At 47.0% G+C, this 16,965-nt stretch overlaps 1 protein-coding gene across 1 annotated transcript in view; it reads right to left on the bottom strand.

The window, feature by feature from the left end:
* GPATCH2 (G-patch domain containing 2) overlaps positions 1-16,965 on the bottom strand; it is a 187,551-nt gene that overhangs the window by 158,011 nt on the left and 12,575 nt on the right. The window contains exons 2-5 of the mRNA XM_075339120.1: positions 13,525-14,220; positions 6,028-6,089; positions 4,010-4,192; positions 684-763 (exon numbers count right to left, since the gene is read on the bottom strand). Coding sequence (XP_075195235.1) covers positions 684-763; positions 4,010-4,192; positions 6,028-6,089; positions 13,525-14,220 — 1,021 coding nt within the window. The remainder of the gene's footprint in view (positions 1-683; positions 764-4,009; positions 4,193-6,027; positions 6,090-13,524; positions 14,221-16,965) is intronic.

The raw sequence follows: 16,965 nt of genomic DNA, 5'->3' as shown, positions 1-16,965 counted from the left end.
TCCTCCGCACTTCACGTCTGTGCGTCCATAGATACTGGCTCACGCAGCACATTTTGCCTCTTTTGTCACCCTTATTTTCAGATAGATAGTAAGCTCTTGTGGCAAGGACTCTTGTAGTGTGGATTAGTCTATCCTAGGTAATAATAGATATTATTTGTGCATGTAGCCCCTGGGTCTGTAAAGTGCTGCCGATACTGGAGCTCAGCTCTCAAGCACCAAGAAAACCTGCAAACCGCTGATCATGGGCGTGCCGGACCCCACTAACTACATATTGATAACCTATTCTTTGGATACATCATCAATATTCAAGTCCTGGACAATAGCGATTTTTTTTATATGAAGCTATATCTGCTTTTCCACTATTTTATGATTCTACTACTGTGACATAGCCTCAAAAGTGTAAAGGTAACTACACCCCCCAGGAATACTCAAGGGCCCCCTCCTGAACTACTCAGGGCCCCCTCCTGAACTACTCAGGGCCCCCTCCTGAACTACTCAGGGCCCCCTCCTGAACTACTCAGGGCCCCCTCCTGAACTACTCAGGGCCCCCTCCTGAACTACTCAGGGCCCCCTCCTGAACTACTTACAGGTGTCCCCCTCCTTGCCAATGTACTGTATGTCCCCTAAAAAGAACTCGTATTATTTTTAGTGCTTTTTCCCATCAGTAAGAAGGCGGCACGTACCAGGGGACTCTGATTTAACGACGACTTCCTGACGCTTCTTGCTTGCATTGCCTGGAGATGACTCAACCTCGCCTGGAAGCCTAAGCAACAGAAAATGCATCTCATCAGGTTAAGAGAACAGAGGAAAATCATTAACGGCTGACTTATTCTTAAAGGGGGGTTCCATCATTATGATATAGAGGATCTGTCCTTCCAATATCTGAACAGTGAGGCTACCGGGTATAAAAAGCGTATGGAGCTGGATCATCACAGCGCCGCACAATGTGTAGTGGCTGTTCCCAGGTACTGCAGCCCAGCTCCTATTGACGTCAATGTGAGCTGGCCTGCAGTACCAGAAAATGACCACTACACAATGTGCGGCGCTGTGATGATCTGGCACCGTATACGGTTTATATCCGGCTGCTAATTGGTGTGGACACCTGTGTAGTCACACACCGGGGATGAATGGCTTAGAAGGTTTTATAAGTAATTTAAAGGGGGTGTCCAGCCAAAATATTGTAAAATGGTATAACAAAAAAAAAAATAAAAATTATAATGATTTGTGTCCGCCGATGCTTCCCACTCACTCCGCCGGTTTTTATATCACTGACTGGCCGCAGCGGTCATGTGGATAGACAGCACATGGTAAACTGCAGGGGAGTACAGAGATAGGTGGGGGAACAGGAACTATCAGAAATGGAGGGGAGAAGGATCAGTATCCCCTATCCTGAAGTTGGAGGATAACTTTCGATGTTGGTACAACAGTCTTTAGTCACGGCTTGAGATCATGTCCAAGATGATAGAGATCCAAGACAGATCAGAAGATTCATTTCTCTGGGATCTCCCATCCAATATTTCCCCCAAAAAAGGTTTTCTATTTCTATAGAGAAAGGAGGATAAGTGACTGTCCGACGCGTCCGGGGCACAGAAAGCCAATTCTATCCAACAGGCTGCGATCCGGCTCATACGATCCCTGCAGGGGACAAGGAGCGGACTAAGAAATCGCAGCACACACTCCGGCAGCACAGTGACCGGAGCCAGGTTTAGTGTCCCTACTGAATAGGGCATCCCGAATACACTCTGACAACCCCAAGCCGGTGGGTGCTAATGGGGGGGGGGGTCTCATCACTACCAATCTAAAACTCCAAAAGGCGCACCCATATGTCAAGCAGCACGGGATTTTCCGTGACCGCAGCAGTACAGCTTTGTAATTTCCGATGACTGCAGAAGAAAAGTCACTTTTTCTTTCTTAAGTAATTTGTCCTTAAAGGGGTTTTCCAGGATTTAGAAATTAAAAGCCTGATCTGGTATTGATGACTAATCCTAAAGATCAGTGAGGGCCAGCACCCTACACCATCCATCAGCTTTCCGCACCCCACCCCCCATCAGCTTTACGCACCCCCCCCCCCCCCCCATCAGCTTTCCGCACCCCTCCACCCATCAGCTTTCCGCACCCCCACCCCCCCCCCCATCAGCTTTCCGCACCCCCCCATCAGCTTTCCGCACCCCCCACCCATCAGCTTTCCGCACCCCCCCACCCATCAGCTTTCCGCACCCCCCCACCCATCAGCTCTCGGCACCCCCCCACCCATCAGCTCTCGGCACCCTCACCCCCCACCCATCAGCTTTCCGCACCCTCACCCCCCAATCAGCTCTCGGCACCCTCACCCCCCATCAATCAGCTTTCCGCACCCTCACCCCCCAATCAGCTCTCGGCACCCTCACCCCCCATCAATCAGCTTTCCGCACCCTCACCCCCCATCAATCAGCTTTCCGCACCCTCACCCCCCATCAATCAGCTTTCCGCACCCTCACCCCCCATCAATCAGCTTTCCGCACCCTCACCCCCCATCAATCAGCTTTCCGCACCCTCACCCCCCATCAATCAGCTTTCCGCACCCTCACCCCCCATCAATCAGCTTTCCGCACCCTCACCCCCCATCAATCAGCTTTCCGCACCCTCACCCCCCAATCAGCTCTCCGCACCCTCACCCCCCCATCAATCAGCTTTCCTCACCCTCACCCCCCATCAATCAGCTTCCACACCCTCACCCCCCATCAATCAGCTTTCCGCACCCTCACCCCCCATCAATCAGCTTTCCGCACCCTCACCCCCCAATCAGCTTTCCACACCCTCACCCCCCATCAATCAGCTCTCCACACCCTCACCCCCCATCAATCAGCTTTCCACACCCTCACCCCCCATCAATCAGCTTTCCGCACCCTCACCCCCCATCAATCAGCTTTCCGCACCATCACCCCCCATCAATCAGCTTTCCGCACCCTCACCCCCATCAATCAGCTTTCCGCACCCTCACCCCCCATCAATCAGCTTTCCACACCCTCACCCCCCATCAATCAGCTTTCCTCACCCTCACCCCCCATCAATCAGCTTTCCACACCCTCACCCCCCATCAATCAGCTTTCCGCACCCTCACCCCCCATCAATCAGCTTTCCGCACCATCACCCCCCATCAATCAGCTCTCCGCACCCTCACCCCCCCCATCAATCAGCTTTCCGCACCCTCACCCCCCATCAATCAGCTTTCCGCACCCTCACCCCCCATCAATCAGCTTTCCGCACCCTCACCCCCCATCAATCAGCTTTCCACACCCTCACCCCCCATCAATCAGCTTTCCGCACCCTCACCCCCCATCAATCAGCTTTCCGCACCATCACCCCCCATCAATCAGCTCTCCACACCCTCACCCCCTCATCAATCAGCTTTCCACACCCTCACCCCCCATCAATCAGCTTTCCGCACCATCACCCCCCATCAATCAGCTCTCCACACCCTCACCCCCCATCAATAAGCTCTCCGCACCCTCACCCCCCATCAATCAGCTTTCCGCACCCTCACCCCCCATCAATCAGCTTTCCGCACCCTCACCCCCCATCAATCAGCTCTCCGCACCCTCACCCCCCCATCAATCAGCTTTCCACACCCTCACCCCCCATCAATCAGCTTTCCGCACCCCCATAGTGACCAGATGTACAGAGTGCGGGGAGCACAGCGCCACACACCGTGTAGTGGCCTTTCTTAGCACTACAGCTCAGATCACATTCACTGAAACAAGGGCAAGCTGCAATGGCTGAGAATGGACACTACACAGTAGATGGTATATGGAGCGGTGCTGTACAGTGTATACTTCTGGACACTGCATGACCCGCTATCAGCTGATCGGAGGGGGGGCCGGGTGTCGGATCCTAACGACCGCTCATCAAGATAGTCCTAGAAAGGCACTTTAACCCAAGACATAAACAGGAACTATCTAATCCCGCTCAAACAAAAAAAAAAAAATACAATGAAAATGTAAAGATGTCAGTGTAAGTACACGGCACTAACCTCGCTGTGTGGTCTGGGACATGAGGGGGAAGGATCCGGTGAGGATACTCTCAAACACAGGATCGGGCAGCTCTCTCTCCAGCTCCGCTGACCCCTCCTGCTCCCACCAGGGGATGACACCTGTGATCCCGCACGCTCCCCCGGACTCACTCTCGTAAAACCAGTCGCTCTGCTCATCATCACCTAGAATTAGGAAGATAAATACCATCATCAGCTGTATACATAGTATCTCAATATAGAATGTAGCTGTAGAGTCAGAGAAAAAAAAAAGCTGACAGCCTGCAGCCACCACAAGAGGGAGCTTTATAAGGACACAGCTCCCATTGACCTCAGTGATAAATCTGTCTTCAGTAGTCCCCTGAGCTCCCCTGTGTTGGATGCAGCTGAATAAACCTAAAAGAAAAAAAAAAAAAAAACCCCACAAAAACAAAAAACTGATTCTAAACAAGGATGCAATATAAAGGCAAAGAGATATGCTCATCATATAATGATGGGTCATTACTTTTTGGATGGGTGGGGGTCTGAACCCTGTGGAGGGGCTGCAATGCGGACATATTGCTGGGTCCCCTTCTAAGGTTTCCCTGAACATTGTCGCTCAGGGTTGTATTCACGTGAATGGGGCCGCACTGACGTTCCATGGACAGTCTATAGCCGGGGAGCTGCTAAACTGGCAAAACGGAAATGGGGCCACAGAGCTAAGGCATTGCAGCCCTGAAACAAAAGGCCTTGTGAAAAAAGCAGCAGAAAACACAGGGTTAATCTCCTACTGATCAATTCCATGGTGGCTAACTGAGTGGGTTGGGCTTACTGATCCTTTTGTCCATAGGCAGAAGGGGGAGGGAGAGGCTCCTGCTGCAGCCACTTGTCTTACTGCCAAACTTAAAGGGGTTGTCCATTACTAGGAAAAGCCCTTCTGATTCTTTTACCCCAGGTAACATAATAAAGACTATACTCCCCTCATGTTCCGGGGCCTTTCCAGTGGTGTCCAGGATCGCAGCGCCGGAGCTCACATGGGGTTGACACGTCACATGAGCCCTGCATCCAATCAGCACCGACTTCCTTCTCCCCACCTTCAGACAAAATGAGTTAATCAACAGGAAGTGAGCACTGCAGCTGCCTCTCACTTCCTGTCGATTGACTAGTTTGGTCCGAAGGTGGGGAGAAGGAAGCCGGTGCTGATCAGACGCAGGACTCGCCTAACGTCACAACTCCATGTGAGCCCCACCACCATGAGCACTGGACACTGCTGGCACAGGAGGTGAGTATAGGCTTTATTATTTTACCTGGGGGAAATGTGGAATCAGAAGGGGTTGTCAATAGTAGTGGACACCCCCTTTAAGCTTCTCAGACAAAAAAAAAATAAAATAAATAAATTATATATAAATATTATTATATATTATATATATTATACATACATACACATATATATGTAGATATGTGTATGTATGTATAAATAATAATAATAATAATAATAATAATAATAATAATTATATATATATATATATATATATATATATATATATAGATAGATAGATAGATAGATAGATATATATATAGATATAGAGAGACCAATTAAGGGAAAGGAGGAAATTAAGAGAAGAATTGCTGGGATATTTTTTTTTTTTTTTTTTTTTTTTTGGGGGGGGGGGGGGGGTTATTTGTCTGTGCATATCAGTTCTAAGTGTTTGAGATAAGTCCATTGCCCCTTATGTGTTTTTGGGGGCCCCGTTGTACAAGTACGTCGGCAGTCACTCTGCTTCCGCCCGCTCACTCCTGGTCTCCGCCTGGTAATCATATGCACAGAGAGACCATGTAAGCGATGATCGTCTCACACCAGAATCATTAGAAAGGCGGCCATTATCACATTAGATCAGAGAATTACGCTCCCGTCACGCCGCAGAAAACCTGCAATATTTGCTCTTCGCAGACAGTATTAATTAGAAGGTGTAAAGTGCTTCACTCATTAGCGAGTTTCAATTAGACTTAATTCGGCAAACGGAGCAGAAACCTTGCAGTACCTTGGCGCCCCTCGTCATTGGTAAACAGCCCGGCGTCGCTGCTGCTGATGCTGCTGGATTCACTGCAAAAGACAAAAAAAGAAAGATCAATCACAAATATATAGAATACATATACATATATGCACACAATATTCACTCGTTTCCTCCTTTGCATGTCCAAGGAAAAGGAGAAATCGCCTGTGTTTGCGGTCAGGCTGCACAAGCCGGGCTTTTATGAACAACTGAGTGTATTATTTTTGGCACATAAAACCTCAGGAATCTAATGGGAGCCTGACAAGGAGCCAGATGCGCCAGCGAGGAGGTGCTGACACAATTGATGAATTTTATTATCTGCCTCCATCAAACGCTCGCTGCTCCTTTCCAATGCCGAGCGCGCCAGTCTGATCCCAGAACGCAAGGTCTGGAGGAGGGGGCCGGCCCGACCAGAGAAGACCATCCACACCTCTCTCCTGTCTAGAGAATTTTAGACCCCACCATGAAAAAAATATAATATATAAAAAGGAGAAGAGAAAAGGGCAATGTTACTTTTTTATTTTGTGTGTATATACACACATTTTAGACCCCAACCCCACCATGAAAAAGGATATCAAAATTATTATAATAAAAAAAAAATATTTTTTTTTTATATATTTTTTTCATGGTGGGGATAGGGTCTAAAATATATATATATATATATATATATATAAAAAAAAAATATATATATATATATTAGACCCTAACCCCGCCATGAAAAAAAATATATATACATTTTTATATATGTGGGTTGGGGGTCTAATATATATATTTGTATATATATGTTTCATATTTATATATATTTTAATATTTTTTTCATGGTGGGGTTGGGGGGTCTAATACACACATATTATATATATATATATATATATATATATATATATATATATATATATATATATATATATATATATATATATATATATGTATATATATATATATATATATATATATATATATACATACACATACATATATATACATATATATATACACACATATATACACACATATATATATATATATATATATATATATATATATATATATATATATACACACACACCGTATTTTTCGCTCTATAAGACACACCTGATTATAAGACGCACCCCCCAAATTTGGTGAGGGAATAGAGAATTTTTTGTTCAAATCAAAGTTTATTAGAATAGAAGATAATCAAACAATTGCACAGCGTGCAGGCTGAGGGTATATATCCAAGCTAGCTGCTAAAAACACAACAGTTCTTTGACTACACCTGCGCCACTGGCGACCAAAAATAACAAGTACAATTCGTATGTGTTTGAAATAGGAAGAACAAGTTGAAAAAAAGAGATGAAGAGGAGGTGGAAGAAGAATTTAGAGACAGTAAAGACAACAGAAACGTGGGAAAGTAAGATGAAAGGGGAAGGGTACAAAGAGTTCCCACCCGAGTGGACGCGCCCTCCTACATCAAAACCACATTTTCAAGGCTAACCTTCTAGGTACAGAAATAAGAGAATGGAAAATTACCTACATACCTGCCCCCCGTGAATCCATAGACCCATATCCGGTGAGTCCCTGAACATGATCCACGGGGCCCACGTAGCATCAACTTTGTCCTTGTTGCCGAGTGTCTGACCTATCAAGGTCTCCATCCTGAGGATCTCGTTGCACTCTGCTATGAATTCATCCCGTGATGGGATTCTAGTTTGCTTCCAATATCTTGGAATTAGGTTTCTGGCAGCTGTTAAAAAATGTCTTAATAAACCTTTCCTAAACCCTGAAGCAGAAACATTCCCGAGGGACAGGAGAGCTAACTCTTTTGTGGGCTGGATCTGCCTCAAGGATAGTTTATTGAGTAACTGGAAAATGCTCTCCCAGAATGATCTCACCGGGGGACATGACCACCAGATATGAGTGAGGGTTCCCCTCTCCTTTTGGCATCTCCAGCACACATCAGAGGCTGATGGAAAGGCAGCATGGATACTCACAGGACACCTATACCACCTAGATAGGATCTTGTAGCACCTCTCCTGTGATATCACATTCAGCGAAGTTTTACCAATAAAGAGAAGGATTTTGGTCCGCTCCTCAGCCGAGAATGACCTCCCCCACTCTCTCTCCCATTTCCCAAAGTACCCAGGCAAGCCATCCCTCGCACCTCTGCATCTGAGAAACAAGTCATACAAGGTCGAAATGGTATGGCCTGGAGGATCCTTCTCTAGGCAAAGGGCCTCAAAGGGTGTGAGTGCCCTATAGATGTCTACCCTCCTAGCCATAGACACTATAAAACTTTTCAGCTGTTCGAAGAAGAACCACACATCTTGAGATTTGTTGATATCTGAAGAGTAATTATCTAGGGGTTTAATACCTGTGTCTGAGATAAAGTCACGAATAATAGGATGGTCACTCTTCCTTTTATGGAGGAATGTTGATCTATGGAAACCCGCCTGAAAATCTGAATTACTATGGACCGGTGTCAATGGGCCTGGAATGGAGGACAAGTCAAGATATTTATTACCTCGGGACATAAAATTCCGCAATTGCTTTGTGATAAAGGGTACTGTGATAGAGCTGGAGCTGGGTGGTGCTCTGGTCCAAATAACTACCTTCGGATCAACATCAGATTGCGCGCTTTCGGCTTCCACCCATCTTTTCGTTTCACCTGAGTTAAATAGATCCAGAACGCACGTCCCTAAAGAGGCGTAGCTATACAAAAGGAGATTAGGGAGTCCAGTTCCTCCCATATCCCTTGATCTACTCAATATTTTGTGGGAAATACGTGGGCGTTTATGTGCCCAGACAAATTTGGTTATGCTAGATTTCAGACGTGAGAAAAAAGAGGCCGGCAATACTAAGGGGATGGTTTGGAAGTAATAAAGCAGCTTCGGTAACAGGTCCATTTTGATCGCATTTATCCTCCCAAACCATGAAAGCTGGAGTTTGTTCCAGTTTTGGGGTCTAATTCTAACTTCCTGGAAATGTGGTGGTGATTTAATTTAAAAAGGTCAAGGGGATCTGCCGTCAGTTTAATTCCTAGGTATGTCAATGAATCCACCTGCCATTTGAAGGGGAGGAATAGAGAATTTTTTAATAAATGGGGTCCGTCTTATAATGCCAGTGTCCGTCTAACAAATAATATAGGGTATATGTCCCTCATAGCCCCCTCATCCTAAAATTAGCCACCTTAATCTGGATATGGCCACCTTATATTGAACACGTCCCCCAGTAAGGCCCACAGGCCCACTGTTTGCAGGCCCACAGGCCCACTGTTTGCAGGCCCACAGGCCCACTGTTTGCAGGCCCACAGGCCCACTGTTTGCAGGCCCACAGGCCCACTGTTTGCAGGCCCACAGGCCCACTGTTTGCAGGCACACAGGCCCACTGTTTGCAGGCACACAGGCCCACTGTTTGCAGGCACACAGGCCCACTGTTTGCAGGCACACAGGCCCACTGTTTGCAGGCACACAGGCCCACTGTTTGCAGGCACACAGGCCCACTGTTTGCAGGCACACAGGCCCACTGTTTGCAGGCACACAGGCCCACTGTTTGCAGGCACACAGGCCCACTGTTTGCAGGCACACAGGCCCACTGTTTGCAGGCACACAGGCCCACTGTTTGCAGGCACACAGGCCCACTGTTAGATGTCGCCCCCATGTTGCTGCTTTTAGTAAAATAAACTCCTTACCTTCTGCAGCAGTGTCCTGTCTGGTGTCATCCTCCTCGGGGTTGAGCTCCTCCAGTGTCTCCTGCACTTCCTACTTCCTGGTTCTAGTGCAGGTCATGTGATCGGAACAGAAGAGAGATATCTCTGCGTGCAAGATCACAGCAGCAGGAGGGAGACCGGGCAGACACGCAGGAGGAGGTGAGTAAAGAGTTTATTATTTTACTATGGGCAGCAGCACGGGAGGCTATAGCTAACAGGGGGAGGGGGGATCCTGTGGGATCAAAGGTAAGCACAGGCAGATAATATGCACAGCTCCCCCAGCCCATCATCGCGGTGCAGTTTCAGCACCATGGTGGTGGACAGCGGCTGTGCATATTATATGAGCGGGTGCAGGAGATCAAAGGCTGCCGCCCGCAGCTTCACAAGCCTCTATCAACCCCCCCCAGCACCGCTCCAGAGCGCCCTCCATCTCCCCTGGACCCTGCAGTATATAATCTGTATATTCGGTTTATAAGACGCACCCCCTACTTCCCCCCCAAAATTTGGGGGAACAAAAGTGCGTCGTATAAAGCGAAAAATACGGTATATATATTTTATATATTTTTTTTATATATATATATTTTTTTCATGGTGGGGTTGAGGTCTAAAATATATATATACAAAAAATATAATTAGACCCCAACACCACCATAAAAAAAATATATCTAAATTTTGGGGTTTAAAAAATATATATTATATATAATTTTTTTTTTTTTTTTTTTTTTCCAGGGTGGGGTTGGGGTCTAAAATATATAATATATGTATATGCACACGCAAAAAATAAATATAAAAAAGTAACATTTCTCTTTTCTCTTCTCCTTTCCCCCAAACACCAATTCAACTTCCCTCATGGCATTTGTTTACAAGGGTAACGCTTGTGACCGCTGCGGCCGATCAGTGGACATGCCGTACTACTGGCAGTTTACAATCATGTGACCAGAGGTCAGCTGTGGCTATCGCACTAGACTGTCAGGGTGAAGGGGAGCGAGCAGTGCGACTTTATTGTTTTGTATGTATCTGGATAAATAGATATGTGATTTTTTATTTTGGTTAGCCTGCCTCTTTAATATTCTCATGACCGAGGACGTAATGGTATGTCCTAAATCATGAAGGGGTAATGAACACCGGCTGCTGATCCCCACACATGTCTGCTGATTCATACAGCAGACATGTGTGCCTCATCGGCGCAGGTGGATTTGTGATCCACCCGCGTCTGTTAACCCCCTTAAATCGTGTTGTCAAAATGTGACAGTGCAATTTAAATGCCCGCAGCGCGTAATACACACTTGCCCGCCACCATCGGAAGCCTTGTGATGTGATCACGGGGAGCTGATGGTTGCCATGGTGGCAGAGGGTCATGTGATGACTCCTGTCGCTATCACGACTCACTTCCTGTTACAGCCGACATAACACTGGCTGTAAGAGGAGAGCTGCATTTCTGCTGATTAGAGCTGTGCAGCTCAGATCAGGAGAAATGAATGAGCGATCGGACTGCTGATCCTTATAGTCCTCTAAGGGAACTAGTAAAAAAGAAAAAAAGTTTTAAATTAAAAAAAAAAAAAAAAGTTTAAATCACCCCCATTCGCCACATTGAAAATTAAACGGTTAAAAAAATAAAAATATACACACATTTGGTATTGCCGCATTCAGAAATGCCTGATCAAAATATAAAACCAATGAAGACGATCGGTAAACTGCGTTTCGGCAAAAAAAAATTCCAAACTTCCAAAATTATGTTTTTGGTCGTCGCAAATTTTGCGCAAAATGCAATAACAGGAGATCAAAAATCTGAGCAAAAATTGTACCATTAAAAACGTCAGCAAGAGAGGCAACAAATAAGCCGTCACTGAGCCCCATATCCCGAAAAATGAGAACGCTACGGGTCGAGAAAAATGGTGCAAAAAATGCGCCACTGTTTTTGGACGGACTTGAATTTTTTTTAACCCCTTATATAAAAGTAAACCTATACATGTTTGGTGTCTACAAACTCGTACCGACCTGAGACATCACACCCATACATCAGTTTTACCATATAGTAAACTCTGAATAAAATATCCCAAAAACAAAATCATACAATCGCACTTTTTTGCAATTTTTCCGCACTTGGAATTGCTTTGCAGATTTTCAGTACACTATATGGTAAAACTTATGGATTCATTTTAAAAGTACAGCTCATCCCGCAAAATATAAGACTTAACGGAAAAATTAAATAAAGTTACGGCTCTCGGAAGAAGGGGAGCAAAAACACAAAAACGAAATATCGCCCGGGGTCGAAGGGGTTTAAATGATAAATGATCTATTCCAAGCCATCACTAGAGGGAGCTTACCTTGTAAGGGTCACTCCCTGCCACTATCTCGTTTTTGCTGACATTGCCGGCGGCGGTTACACCATGACTACAGAAATAGACCGCTGCAGACAATCACTGAACTCAGCCCTTATGTGAATAATCTGGCTGAGCACAGAGATTGGCAGGAACGGTTGTGATGTAACCGCCGACACTGTTAACAAAGGCAGTGTCGGAGAACCAGCAGGGGGCAAAAAGGGGCTGATTCATACATTTTCAATAGTGCCTGTGGCATTCAAAATTTAGAAGTGGAATGAAAAAGTCAGGGAATTTTTTTTTTTTTTTGACAACTGGGAACCCCCCCCCCCCCGATCCCTAAAAGCTGAAAAATGCTCCTTTAGGCTATGTGCGCACTAGAGATGTGAAGTTTCTCGAGAAAATCTTCTCGAGAAACTTCTGGGAGTGAAGATTTGCTGAACTCCGGAAAAAATCCGCGGCAAAACCGCATGCGGATTTGCCGCGAAATTGCCGCGATTTTCCCGCGGGTGGTTCCCTGCGGATTTTTGCAGGCTGTACTGCAGAAATCCGCGGGATACCTGCGGATTTAATGGACATGTTCATTTTCTCAAGAAAGTTTCTCGAGAAATTTCCGCACCGAAACTTTCTTGAGAAAAATCCGCACAGTGCGCACAGCTTTTTTTTTTTCTCATAGAATTTCATGGGAAATGTCTGCACAAAGATTGCAGACATTTCTCAAGAAATTTCCGCGGCAAATCCGCGGGTAAATCCGCGGGTATTTTGCTCTAGTGCGCACATAGCCTAAAAATGGAGCCCTGGTCCTGTGTGTGCCCTCCGTGCTCCATTCACTGTTGCTATGATTGCCAGAAAAAGCCGAGAGTGATGCTGGGTATCCCCGACAGTACCATAGACAATCAATGTCATTGTAGACCATTCCCAGAAGCAGTGTGCATCCCAGCCGTCGGACCCCCGCACTAGACACAAAGCGGCTCATTGTACAGTTGTGCAACTGGTAGATGGCACCCCCACCTCTTTTTATTTTTTGCACAATTTTTTTTTGGGGGGAGCCACGTAAACAGTGTGACAACCCAAGAGCGCTTTACTCGTCGGCACGCAGATTGCTGCCATGTTTACACAAAGGCAAGCATGAAGGGGTCTTTAAAGGGGGTTGTCCTTTTTCAGAAAGCTTTCTGAAATAAGAACTGAGTGTTCCTCACCCTCCCCAGGTCCAGCGATGAGTTTCTGCCGCTGCTCCGGTCTCTGTTCGTCTGCAGCGTTGACCAGTGAGCTCAGCAGCTTGTGTGATCTACACGGTCAGAGCTGCTGAGCTCAGTTATTGGCCACAGTGATGTGACGTCACTCCTGCAGACAAACAATGCGGGGCATCGCTGGACCAGGGGAGGATGAGAAAAAGTTTGGTTGTGTTTGGTTTTTTTTATCTTGCCAACTACCATAAAGTATTAACATTTATACATATTTTTTCCCCCCCAACACCACCTGTCGCTCATGTTTTCATCCGAGCCCTTCTGCTCCTCGTAGTCCATCTTGTCTTTAGTCCCGTGCCCAATGTCTTCTCCTTCCACCACCACTCCCTCATCGGGAACCTCAGGCCCGTGTCTTGGAGGAGCAATCTTGCGTTTCTTCACTTTGTTCTTGGATAACTCCAGGTGCTGATAATATTTAGAGTCGTTGTCCATCGCCTCATCTCGAGACAAGGTCAAGGTGCTGGTGACGTCCGACGGTGGGTCGATGGCCATTCTTTTCACTTTCCGTCTCCTTCGTAAGGACCTGCTAGCCAAGGTGTCAGCAACTAAGTCCGATTCGTGCCACAGAGGCCTCTTACTACGGATATTGGTAATATTGGATGAAGGTCTCCGTTTCACTAATAACAGTTGATCGTCCGAGTCGCTGTCCTTTTTATTATTACTGGCGCACTCCCTGTAATCCTTGTTCTGCTCCTCTAGGCTAGAGTCGGAGCCATCGCTTAGACAGTGCCCCGGTTCCCAGGGGTGGTGCGTATTTTCAGAGCGTCTCTTCCTTCCTCTCCGCTTCCGTGCTTGCCGTTTCAGGAGACATGAGATGCTCCGGGAGTGATCTCCAATATCGGCAAAGCATCCTCGCGCCTGTTCAGAGCTTTCTTCCAGGGCTGATACAAGGTCATGGACAAGCTCTTCCATTGTCTTGCTGAAATGCCTATGGAGATACAAGAAAAAGCATAAATCACATATCGACTCCTGAGATCATCAGATCATAACATTTTCCAACCACTCATGGTAGCCGCAGGGCTGGAGCTACGGGGCGAGATTGGCTGGGAGACACATCGCGTTGCCAAAGACGGCACTATGGCGAGGTCTTGTTATACCATAATGAAACTCAACTGTTGTGAATAAGTTTTCCAGTTTAGGGCTCCCTATTGTGGTCAGTGCTGGCGGTGCAGTTGATTTGTGGAATGAAAGCCACATACCTGTGGAGCACTGGCAATCAGGGTCAGATTGGGCTATTTGAGTAATTTTCTCTTGTTACTTGCCAATGATCTAAGTCTCCTGTGTGTTAAGGACATTCTGAAACCAGCCCTTTTCTCTACTAGACCTCCTCTCAGATAAGTGGTCTGTGTACTTCTGTTTGTTTTCAACTTTCTTGTCTTTTCTGCTTTGATACTAATGCTTGATTCCTATTTTGACTGTGTGGAGTTCTTGGTGGAATGGGATCATTCCCTGCTGGGAGTGTCTGTATACTTAGCTCTATGATTTTGCAAGGTATTGTGTTTGTCATGCTTGGTATTAATTCAGTCCCTCATCTGTATTAGTGTTTTTGGATCCCAGTAACATCAGAGTGCTGATATAGTGGGGGAGAGGTTGTGTGACCTCAGTAGTGCTGGTATATATTAGGGTTTTTTACGGTTGCAGACAGTGCTCCTTTCTATCCTTTCCTATAAAGATAGTTTGGGCCTCACCTTTGCTGAATCTGTCTTTTCTAGCTTTGTATTGTGTTTTTTCTATGTCACCGTAGCCTTTACATGTGGGGGACTATCTATCTTTGTGGACTGCTTCAAGGCAGATTAGCTTTTCTTATATCTCTATCTGTGAGAATATTTAGTTCTCCGGCTGGGTCGAGACGACTAGGTCATCGTAGGCTCGTCCCATTGCTACTTCTAGATATGTGTCAGGATTAGGTCTGCAGTCCGCTAAGGTTCCAGCCACTCTGGTAACTATTTGGATTTCTTGGATTTCTTGCTTACTGCGTCAGCATCGACCACAGTTATGTAGAATCAGTATAGTGAGAACATCGCCCAAGCAAAATGTGTCAAGGCCACAGGAGTTGTGAAGCCCCGGCCTTAACGCACGTTCACACATAAAAGGTATTTACAAGAGGGGGCTGGTCATGTGCATAAGGATTAGCCACTGTCAATGGGGTTAAAGAGCAGCTTTGTTTTGAAAGTACACGCTCAAACTTTTGGGGAATAACATTTTAAAAAAGTTAAAAATTGAATGAGTGCAGAATGAGCAACCAAATGGTCACCAAAGGGGTCTGTTAATCTTGCGTGCTGCTCAGAGAGAGCGCCCAGGGCCCACCCCGTGGAGTGACAGTGAAAGAGACGGCGAGCGGGCGAGAGACACACACACACAGAGAGCGGGCGAGACACACAGAGAGCGGGCGAGACACACAGAGAGCGGGCGAGACACACAGAGAGCGGGCGAGACACACAGAGAGCGGGCGAGACACACAGAGAGCGGGCGAGACACACAGAGAGCGGGCGAGACACACAGAGAGCGGGCGAGACACACAGAGAGCGGGCGAGACACACAGAGAGCGGGCGAGACACACAGAGAGCGGGCGAGACACACAGAGAGCGGGCGAGACAGAGCACAAAGTGGCCCGTGCTGTGCAGAGAGGGAGTGAAGGATCCGCCCCGTGCCACAGGGGCCAGAGTGATGGCCGCCTTTATTGATATAGACGTGCTGGAATGCCCTTACAGGTGTACGGAGACATATGGCTGTACATGTATAAGGCAAAAATATCCCTTTAACCCGAGGTCCCAACCGGGAAACCACAAATATCAAATCTGCTCATGAGTGTGGAAACAATCAGTAAGCTGGTGGTAGGCTGAAGCTGCAGATGCCTGGAGCCGGCTGTAGGATAGTGATGTGACCATTACATCGTACATATAGGAGAATACTCCGGAATAAAGTAATAATGGCCATGTAGATAGAAAAGTGACCCCACAAAGCAGGCATGTGCAGGCACCATATTACGGAGACAGTCTCCCCTTCTAGTGGAGAGTGAGGGATCTGATGCCGATCCCCTCCAGACGCACAGTGAGTGGCGCCATATAGTGTCAGGCGCGGTGTGTATGGGAATAAGACCTATGGTTCTCCCCGAGACGCCCCTATTGTGTCCATCCTTTGGCAGTTTCTTCCTTAAACGCTGAAGATAAACTACCTGGATCCGTAAGAAAGGATCTGCCCTTTGATAGTGGTCCGGCACACAAAGCCGCTGCCTCCACCACGAGTAGTCGAGCTGCGGGGCCGGCACTGCCAATACGCTGCTTATTAAGATTGCTAAACCCACAAATGTCACTTGTCAGCGCCGAGCGAAGCAGAACCTGTCGCTTCGTCCTACAACGGATGGTGTCTGGCACGAGGCTTCCCCTGCCGGAATATCCCGAGGAGCAGCGCGGAGCCGGGTGCCAGGACGCCTTTCAGGCACAGGCTATTGTGCCCACAGTGGCATTATCCGGCTTGGCATTAAAGAGCTCCACGTCAACAAAAGGACTCGGGAAATGAACGGTTCATTCACAGATCTGGATTAGTGCGATTTATTAGCGCCTCTATCAATTTCTGCACAACCATCGCAGCGGAAAGAGATTAGCTTCATCCGCCAGCTGTCCGAAAGGGGACTGGGGACAGAGCGAGGGCCGTGCGGCACGTTACCATTAGG

This window comes from Anomaloglossus baeobatrachus, chromosome 3 (assembly GCF_048569485.1).
Source record: "Anomaloglossus baeobatrachus isolate aAnoBae1 chromosome 3, aAnoBae1.hap1, whole genome shotgun sequence".
In the NCBI taxonomy this organism is placed as follows: Eukaryota; Metazoa; Chordata; class Amphibia; order Anura; family Aromobatidae; genus Anomaloglossus; species Anomaloglossus baeobatrachus.
The sequence above is the reverse complement of the archived record's forward strand: the minus strand, read 5'-3'. Positions and strand labels throughout refer to the sequence as shown.